The sequence below is a fragment of the Nicotiana tabacum genome, chromosome 22, assembly GCF_000715075.1.
Source record: "Nicotiana tabacum cultivar K326 chromosome 22, ASM71507v2, whole genome shotgun sequence".
NCBI classification, from domain to species: domain Eukaryota; kingdom Viridiplantae; phylum Streptophyta; class Magnoliopsida; order Solanales; family Solanaceae; genus Nicotiana; species Nicotiana tabacum.
In genome coordinates this window covers 33399553-33409724 of record NC_134101.1, presented here as the reverse complement: position 1 = coordinate 33409724, position 10172 = coordinate 33399553, and the positions used below count along the sequence as shown (strand labels likewise).

Sequence of the window (10172 nt, the reverse complement as noted above, 5' to 3'; positions counted from 1 at the left end):
GTAAAAGTAAACAACATATTAGACCAAGAAATTAAAGCCTAATATGGGGGGCACGGGCCTATTAGGACCAAGTGGAAGACTTTATTTTGTTATTGAAGAGTAGAGATGGATCATATATATGCTTGTTCTTCATTACTTTTTCGGTATTGGCTAAAGAATGGGATAATTTATTAACCTTTGTTTTCTTGCATTAGGTAAATAATTGAGAAATGTATATTTATAGCTGACATAATAAATAATTTTTTTTATATATGTGTATATATTATATACAAAAAATATTCATATTTTATATATTTTTCGGTTAGCCAATGCAATTAGTTTCAACCAACCAGCCAATTTTGTATTTTGCTAAAGAGAATTTTCAGTAATAAGCTTAACTTCTTAAATATAAAATTGGATCATTAGAACAGGTGTAGCATCCCTAAAGAACTATTTTGCAGTTGCTTTAGATTAGTCTTAAGCAAGTAATTAGGGTCAAGAATGACTTCATCTTATGAGTTGCGCGCGCAACTAAGAATAAATGTTCTGAATTAAGACCCTTTTGATATTTGGTGTAGACTTGCATATGTTACAATGTAGCAACAGCTTAATATCACAAACTTATAACTGATCGTTTTCTATCGATCCATTAATTTAACAAATTTGAAAAAACTATTAGCAAATATTCTCACTGGAACTCCCACCAAATAAAATCTGCAGTTATATAACGTCTGTATCATATGATCCAAATTCTTTAGACAGAATTGAAAGCTGAAACTCACTAATTAAAAGAAAAATAAACAGAAATAGAGGACTAGAATTATGAGGCATTTTTTTGTGTGGGTAAGCTGTGTCATTATAGAACTAGAAATTTAGCAATGATCATTCTTCCGGCAGCTGGAGACGCAGCCCTCCAGTCTCTCTTCATCTGCAATGATATATAAGCACCAAATTGAAGAGATGAAAATTCATTTATAGAAAATAAAACTACATAAAAAAATTGTCAGCAAAATATAATATTTCAAAAATTCAAGAAAAATTCATCGTCGGGATACTATTTTTCCTAAAAAGTCATTATATTGATGTGGAGAACTATTCTTCATGTCCAACAAGCTTGTCCAGAAACTTGTTCAAGTTTGTTCAAATAGATTTAACTGTAGAAAATGCTGGAGAAAGTATCCACTTTTGGCTTCACATAATATTTCCAAACGATGAACAGAGAGCCAGGATTTGAAGTTTATAGGTTTAGGGTTCTAGTACTGTTAAGTTACTGAATTCTAAATTAATATTTCACATGTCTAAAAAAGATTGACACTATCTCCTTATTAGTCTGTTCCAAAAAGATTAACACCTTTCAATATTTCCTTAATAGGAAGCATTTAAAGCCACATAAATGTTATGGCAGGTTTCAGACCACAAGTTTCAAAAGTTTTACTGTCACACAAATGCTATGACTTATTTAAGACCGCATATTTCAAAAGTCTTTATTTATTTATTAAAATTTGTGTCAAGTCAAACTAAAACAATATGTAATAATTTATATATATTCAATGAATTTTCCAAGATAAACACATAATTTAATTTCGATCAAAATTTCTGGGTTCGGTCATAGTCTAGCTCTGTGGATGGATGTGTTATGTGCATACAAATGCAGTCATTTGTACTTGCAAACAATGTGTACATATTTCACACTAGACGTAGAACGACGTACTAACTTTTGACAACAATATTATCCAAGTTAAACATGACAAGTAAAAAGGAACGGATGAAATACCATTCTTGTAGTCAACACAATGTCCAAGAATGCATCGGAGATTGCAATAGCGGACTTCAGAGGGAGGCGTAGGTGGAACGCAGTGAAGTGGGCAGAATTTAAGACAGGCAGCAGTTGCTATACCAGTTATCTTGCATTCGTTCATGCAAACTTGTATACATTTCACCTCCATCAGATTGGCCATACTCAATTCCCCTTCAAATATAGCCATAGCTGTCATCATTGTTAGCATTAGGGTCAGGTATTTCATTTCCATTTCTAGCTAGCTAGGAGTTAATTATATCTAAAAATGCTATACTTTGTAATGCAAGTCAGGCTCTGGGAAAGGCATGCATTATATGTATATATAGTGGAGTATTTGCCCTTTTTATTTTTATTTTTTTTCCTTTCGAGAATTTAAAGTTTTGGTATTAATTGGTTAGGGGTTGCTCTGATGATAAGCAACGTTTTGCTACCTACTTTTTCTTCCTAATTGTTATCTTCGGGTTGATCATTTAACATTCATGGGGACTTTGAAAATCTCAGTTCATTAATATATGGTGGCTAAAATGCATGATCAAACTACAGTTGCATATATTTGTCTCGAGTTTTTACTGTCCCTGTTAGAGGATTTATTACTTAGAATAGTATAAAACTTTTGGTGAGAGAGATCTGAATTAAATTTTAGGGGAATTAGTATTACTTTCACTAATCTAATTTTTATGTCAAGATGATCTATTGAAACCTTTTTAAACTCCCAGTAAATGGAATCTCTCTAAGGAGAACGATTTAATGCTATCCACGTTAATTCTTCTTCCAATACTTTGTAGAAATGCTCTTTCTTTTGTCCAAGTGCATTTTTCAACCTGTCATTTAATAATAAAAATGATTCATATTGTAATATATAAAAGTTATTTGTGATGATTAGTTTAATGCTATAAATTACTATTGTAAACCATCGTTTTCTAAAAGGAAAAAAATTATTTGTTTTCTACCAAAATTACCCAATGAAAGAACACCAGAAAAAAGAGTATTAATTTAATTCGTGTTGTATTTTCGCTTTAAGCTTTCCCCTAAAAATTTGAAGTACAATGATAACCAGGAAGCTTCAACTAGCAAAACCAGTTACTAATGTTCCTTTAGAGCCTGTTTGGTGCAGTAGTAGAATAGTATAAGGATAAAAAACAATATTAATGCCCAAAATTATCTTGCTACTGATCTTGATCAGACCAAAGAAAACTGAAAAGCCATTTAAAGAAATCTCGCTACGATGTTTGTAAATTAGCAAAATTTCTTATAATGCATCGGATCATCAATTCCACTTTCACATAGAGAAGGAAAAAAAGGATCATAAATTCCATTGCGATACTTTAAGGCCAACGGCTCTACAATGCACTAACGCAAGAACAAGATTAAGAAAAAGAGAAAAGAAAATGAAGCAAATGAACTGTCAGGCTAGCAAAGAATTTCAGTGTCAATCCACTTGAGAGAAATGTGGCGAGTATGGAAAATGCATTAGGAAGATAGCTAGGAAGTTCTTCTATAGGTAAATGGCAACAATAGGTAAATTATTAGAGCATTAGACAAGTATACACGAGGCTGCAAAGAAGAACGATACTATCAGGTATCAACACTGCTACGTTCAGCTCGCCAACAATAGCAACTAATTAAAGCTTAAGCAGTTACCAGGCAGTTTCACGCATAGAACAGAATATGATCTTTCAAGCGTTCAAATCATCTGGGATATGTGTGTTTCCTCTGCTCTACTCTATGCGAAGTCCTTTATCGGGATTTGCTCCTACCGATGTCCCTCCATATCAAAAATCCTCAAGCCCTTTGACATCCTTATTCAGATTTTACCTGAAATACTCTGTTATACCAAATTGAGTGAAGGATCATGTGAAACAAGTCATACTTTACAGGATTTTTGTGCCAAAGGAAATACTGTTGAACGATCTTCAGCCTACGCTGCATCTCCATGTACTTCTCCTCAGGAATTGAGAGAAGAATGTTTCTCAAGTCTGGAACATCTTTCTCCAAAACAAAGACAGAAAATGATTCCCAGTCGAAAACCTCAAAGAAAGGTGGCACATAATTATCTGATATGATCACAGGTACACACTCATAGTGTATGGACTCCACAACTCTTGGAGTATGTACTTCATAACCCCTGGCACAGATGCAATATTTGCTGCTTTTCATAAGTTTTCTATATTCAGTTTTACCTTCAGTATCACGAGGCATAGGTCCAAAAATCTTCATATCAGGTTCTTTGTCACTCCAATGTTGCAATAAGATAGGACGAAGATAACCATGAATGCCTCCAGCGAAAAAGACAAGGACAGGTCTTGCTGAAGGAGGATTTCCTCCCAGATCTTTGAGCGGGTTTTCAGCTGAACGAACATAAGTTACTGGAAGAGAGACATCCTTCCCTATCTTGAAGCCTCCAGCTATATTTGAATTGCAGAGAGCTCTAACACAAGTTTCCATGCTCTTCCTCGTGAGTCGGGGTGCCTATAATGTGCTTTTACTTTTAGAAAAAGAATGATAGATTGCCACCTGACAGTACTCCAGATTTGTAAAAAAGGACACCGTCCAAGTTGCAGATTCAGAAAATGTCCTATGATTCTTCAACATTCTACCTTTTTCCAAAGAAATGAAAGAATCAAAAACAAAACTATATCTTTATACAACTAACGTTTTATTAAAAAGAAAAAAAAAAAAACTCCCTTACTGTTTTAATTTGCTTTCCTAAAGTTGTCAGAAAGAGGTTTCCGGGCAGAATGAGTAGATTGACACAATTAACTGCCAAAACACCATCTAATGCAACAATCATAATGGGATAGAGCTCAAGAAAAACCATACCCAATCATGACAAGCAGCAAAAAAATGATCAACCCCTTTGCTTCTATTCCAGAAATGATATTTTCTAGAAATTCTTCCAATGTAATTGCTGAGATGATTTTCCAAATCTTTCTGATGAGTAAAATTTTGCTCTGAAAGAGCTTGTCTTAGCCTCAGAGAACTAAAAGGCAAATAAAATAAGTGAGCCCTTTTGGGATCTTTCACAAGAAATTGTTTGTTTTTCTCCATCAGTTTCATAAACCACCCTTCAGAAGCGTAAATACCTCGTTGATATGGCTGATGGAATATTGGTTTTTCCCCTTCCCTATAAACATAAACTTTAAGGAGGCGTTCCATCAGCTCATAGCTCCTGCAAAAGGATCAAAGAATTCAACATCTGGTGCATGCTTTTCCCAAAACCAAGGCTGATTAGTTGACTTGATGAAAGTACAAATTGAAAACGTCTTTCAATTGGTTATAATGTATCACAATCTCATACCAACAAATGCAAAAACTCTATTCATTGGGCACAGGATACTACCTCCAACAGGTGGGTCACCTTGAAACAAAACTAAGCAGAAAAGAATATAACCATACATTTAGTCTGCATCATGGAACTAAGAAGATGAAGGGAGGTGAATAGATCCCTTTGCTTTTTTTCCTCGATATTTTCACATTAAGGAAGCAACGTCCCCAGTTGATAAACTTTTCTCAAGCCTCCTTTCCAACTTGCCAAATTCATAATGTTATAGCTACATTTGCACTATATTGCAGGAGCAGGAAAACTCGAGAAGATTTTAGTGATGAATAAATGCGTTGCAATCCTATTCATATCTCTACTAAGATATAACAGCCGAAAGTCCCTCGGCTCGAGAGGATGAATAGAAAACAATCAAATATCAACAACAATAGCCAGAAAAATGATAATAATAATGTAAGGACCAGAAAAGTAGATGGAAGAAAGCAATAGCACCAGCAATAGCGATAGCAATAGCAACAAGCAGTAACCACGACAAGATACTACAAAATTGAAGCGGAAGATAGTTAGAAAACAACCATAATACTAGCAATCAAAGAACAACGACAAGATACTAACAGACTAGCCCTAAACAACCCGGAAAAGATCAGAAAAATGACCGACTACCTACTACCCTTCTCCCCTAATTTTCGACCTCTACACTCTACTATCAAGGGCCATGTCGTGCTAGAGTCGCGCCATGTCCTGCCTGATCATCTCTCTCCAATACTTCTTAGGCCGTCCTCTACTCTTCTCATACTCGCCAAAGCCAACAGTTCCAACCTCCTAACTGGGACATCTAGGCCCGAACCATCTAAACCTGAACCATCTAAGCCTCGCTTCTCGCATCTTGTCCTCCATGGAAGCCACGCCCACCTTCGCCCGCCTCAATCCTAACCTTATCCAACCTAGTGTACCCGCATATCCATCTCAACATCCTCATTTCAGTTACATTTATCTTCTAAATATGCAAGTTCTTGACTGACCATCACTCAACCCCATACAACATAGTCGGTCTAACTACCGGTTTGTAGAACTTACCTAGATAAAGCATCTCACAATACATTAAAATCATGAATACATTGATATTAAGTAGTAACTAAGAATCAAAAGTAAATCCAGTCACCTCGTAAACTTGGAATAATTTCGAAAGATAGATGCATGAACTTCTGGAACGTTTCTAATTATCTGAGAATTTTCAATCTGAAACTTTGCATTTCGGAGTTCCAGTTCACGTGCAGAATGCCATTGTGATCTCTACAACCAGCAATTCAAGCAGTTTAGATAACAAAAATGAATTGATAATTAATCTCCACTCTGACTAGAATTGACATCTGCAACAGTCATACCACTAAACTAATAGAATTCTGCAGCAGTAAAGAGTTCATGTAGGAGATTGATGTCGGTCTTCTTCTTCTTTTACTCTGCAATATAGAGGCACCAGCAGCTCGTAACAAATTAGAATTGGCATCCGTTGTCTGATTTTTAATTAGCCCTTTATCATTAAATGGTACGGACGTCTTGGCTACATCAGATGAAATTGAATTACCAGTATCTGAAATCACATTCTCCCAACCAACTGGAGGAGCTGCAGATGACTTAAGCTGCAAAAGCTGAGCCGATTGATTCCTTATTTCCCCTTGTATCGAATATATATTTATGTTCAAATGAAAGCCTATTGTTGAATTTGCATACGATCTCTTTTCTGGCCAAATAGTCGAGCTTCCAGCATTTGATAAAACAGAAATGTAATTTTCATATGGAAGTGCAAGTAGTTGGGATAGCAGCGCAATAACAGCAATCACAACTCCAAAGATTGATAACAATTTAACGCTCTGGACACAGCACAACCTTTGAAATTGAAGTCCATTCTCCATATGGAATTAGCAAAAACTATTTTGCAGAGTCAAAATCCAGCAGTTTGCAGAGAGTCACCTCTATTCTGAATTAACAAACAATAAGGGGACTACATTTGGTTCAGTTACTTACCAAACAATTGAGAAATTAACTATGTAAACCATAAAATCCAAAATGTCAGTAACATTGGCAAAGAACAATAAGTTGTTAGACCTAAAAGTGTGTGTGGGGGGGGGGGGGGGGGAGCGAAAGTTACCTAATGAAGCTGAAAGTGAGGCTAGGCTGACCTTAGCTTAACTCGGACAAAAATACGACCCCAGCCCAGCTATGGAGATTTATGTTACCGATACTTTGGTGCCGACAACACATTTTAAGAGATAATTTGGTCCCGGGCATGCGAGTTTAGTTATAGTGTGATTAGTTATGTTGAGATTAGTTATATTAAAATTATTTTTTATGATTGTTTGGTATGTTATATTAATCTTAGAATTATCTATTTTACTGCTTTATCGTGAAATAACTTATCCTAGAATTATTATTTCGTACTCTCGTAGGCATAAATTATCTCGGTACAAGAGATAAGGAAGTAGTAAATTTTTGCTTATCTGTTGTACCAAATGATCCCGGATAGAGTACTGTGGTCCTCCGCCATTAAGCCCGTTACATGGGAAAAGTCAAATTTATCCGGTATAATTTGAAATTGACGGGCAAGATGAGCGTAGGATACCATTCTCTCTCGGCACAAGTTAGTGATGTTTTATACTTCAATGCCACACAAGAGGGGGTAATTTGTGTGGTGTCCAATTTTCGCGTGCACTGATTATTGAAGGACCTGGTTCTTCTATGTGTTCTTTATACTACTTTTGCGAAAATAGTAAATGCGGAAAGTAAAGAACATAAGTATTTTTACATAGAAAACACCCGACTCAAAAGGTAAAAAAACCACGACTTACTACTCAGTAGGATTTTCCCTCAGCACTTCATCAAATCACTGAGCCAAAATAACATTTACAAAACTCTTTGTAAACCTAAGGATTACCTCTAATCCCGTTGTAGCAACCAACTTCTAACTATTGCGACAACTTCAAGTTAACTCTAACTTCAAGTTAACTCTAACTTGAATACTTAGAGTACCTAATACAATTGCCTCTAGATAAAGCTGAAAGGTACAATTTGAAAACACCTACTACAATGAATCTAGAATAAACGACAGACACTTGGAACTGGTTCTTCTATCTGGTTCATGTAGTTTCAGATTCTCACACTTGACTCACGCAAGAATTACTTGCAAAATGCCTTGCTATTTTGCTCTCAACTCAAGTTTAACTTCAGCGTTTGTGCGTACCTGTAGAATGAGAAGATTATGCAATATATAGAGTTAGTAGAATAAGAAATAACTAGAATTCTAATGCTATACTTTTCCTTGGTAGAAGAGTTCTAGTTATCTTCAACTTCTAACTCTTTCCTTATCTTGGATAAAGTTCTCTTCGAGCAATGAGTCATTCTCCTTATCATTTATGTAACCTTTTTGATCAGGAGATATCAGATATAACAACTTGAGCTTATCTCTTTCACGTGCATCCCTTATGCTCGAATCTGCCCGTGTCTGTGTATATTGTGTATGGACCTGGTTCATGCTTGAGTTCCTTTGGCAATCATCAAAACAAACTTCACTTGGGCCAACAAATTTCCCCTTTTTGATGATGACAAACTCTGTGCTTTTCATACGTATAGGCCCTGTGTCAACTTAGCTCAACATCAACATAATGTTAAAACACTTTCCATTTTAAAGTCACAAATCATCAAGGACCAGGTTCATTAGGTTATAAACATCATAGTCCAAAGTAAAAAGCACAACCTATCTTCCCCCTTTGGCATCATCAAAAAGTTGCATAATTATGTAAGATAACCAGATTTCAATAGAAATTACTCATGGCCACTGGGACTACTTCAAATGCAATCATGGAGTCAAGTATGATATATCAATCTAATGATATTAGTCAACTAAGAAGCATCAACAAATAGTTAGAGCACAAAAACAGTTGATTATCATTGATATTAGTCATCCACAAAGCATAAAGAGAAATAAAAACACTGGATCATGAGCAAAAAGATCAAAAAAGAAATACCATCCGGGTCACTGGTTTGACTAACTAGGCTAGGAAAGGTTTAAGGCTGGGAAGGACTAGGTTCTTGGTTCTTGGCTTGAAGCAGTTTCAGCATATCATGAAGAACGCCGTCATTCTTATCTTTTCCCTTTGCAAGCTCAACTGTGAGAGCATCTCTCTCAGTTTATATTTCTGCCAACCTCTTCTTCAGCCTTTCAATTTTAGCATCCTTAGCCCCACTTTCTTGCACCAAGGCTCGCACTTTGCTGTTTACAGGTATGTTTTTGGATGAACCAGGTTCTTTGTGAGTGGTGTGGACTTCATAGTCACAAGCAGTCAAAGTGTTTTCCCCAGAGTGATCCTTGCTTATACTAACTTCCCATTTCTTGATGGGTACCTTAAAGTGTGCGGGTACAACCGTGAGAATGAACCCATAAGGTATGGCATGAGTTTTGGTGCCAGTCAGAACCCTATCGAGAAGCTGAATGATGAATCCAGGACAATTGATTTGCCTCTCACGGTCCAGACATTCCATAAGGACCAAGTCCATGAATGTGGCAATGTGTCTCCTTTCCTGCCTAGGCAGCACAACTTTGTTTACAAATTCGAACAACACTTTATGGGGTAGCTTCATCTCACTTTTGTATATAGCCTTGGGCTGAAGCTCTTCTTCATTGTCACCAAACTTCCTCGTAATGGCACGGGCAGTAGGGAGATTCTCTAGACTTGACCATTTGAGTTTCTTGTAATCATTGTACCCTGCAGCATGTACACTCAAGATTTCTCCCAATTCATTGTCATCAAAACTCATTGTTACCTCCTTCACCACACTAATGACTCTGCCATTTTTGATCTCATAGTTTGCCATGAACTCCACAATTTTATTTATGGCAAGATTTCTATCCATCTGAAGGACCATGTCCTTCCAACCCTGCAATTGCTCTCAGGCTCAGCAATCTCTACCCTAGCCACAGTTCGTACTAGAACAAATCTAGTTTCTAAATTTGAAGGAACCTCAGAGATTACTTCAGATGTAACTTTAGGACCAGATGTTACCTGCTCTGTTTTAGAAGAAACAGTTTCTTCCCCCCAGTAGCAGACTTGAATAATTCAT

The 10172-nt window shown here is 36.2% G+C and overlaps 2 protein-coding genes across 5 annotated transcripts; both read right to left on the bottom strand.

The window, feature by feature from the left end:
* Positions 1 to 657: 657 nt before the first annotated feature.
* LOC107820907 (protein TAP1-like) lies at positions 658 to 2044 on the bottom strand. The gene is made up of 2 exons (XM_016647265.2): positions 1754 to 2044; positions 658 to 907 (listed from the first exon to the last, which is right to left on the bottom strand). Exons 1-2 carry the CDS (start codon positions 2007 to 2009, stop codon positions 852 to 854), a joined length of 312 nt encoding a protein of 103 aa, XP_016502751.1. The 5' UTR covers positions 2010 to 2044; the 3' UTR covers positions 658 to 851.
* On the bottom strand, positions 1832 to 7334 carry LOC107820906 (putative glycosyltransferase At5g03795). Of its 4 annotated transcripts, XM_075244262.1 has the most exons (6): positions 7207 to 7255; positions 6643 to 7059; positions 6443 to 6517; positions 6220 to 6350; positions 4598 to 4946; positions 3066 to 4246 (listed from the first exon to the last, which is right to left on the bottom strand). In XM_075244262.1, exons 3-6 carry the CDS (start codon positions 6479 to 6481, stop codon positions 3578 to 3580), a joined length of 1188 nt encoding a protein of 395 aa, XP_075100363.1. In that variant the 5' UTR covers positions 6482 to 6517; positions 6643 to 7059; positions 7207 to 7255; the 3' UTR covers positions 3066 to 3577. The 4 variants fall into 4 exon arrangements, 3 of the variants coding, with proteins under 3 accessions (XP_075100363.1, XP_016502749.1, XP_016502750.1); XR_001656009.2 differs by lacking the exon at positions 7207 to 7255 and adding an exon at positions 1832 to 1966 and having other exon boundaries at positions 3419 to 4246; positions 6443 to 7188; XM_016647263.2 differs by having other exon boundaries at positions 6443 to 7035; positions 7207 to 7334.
* Positions 7335 to 10172: the final 2838 nt, after the last annotated feature.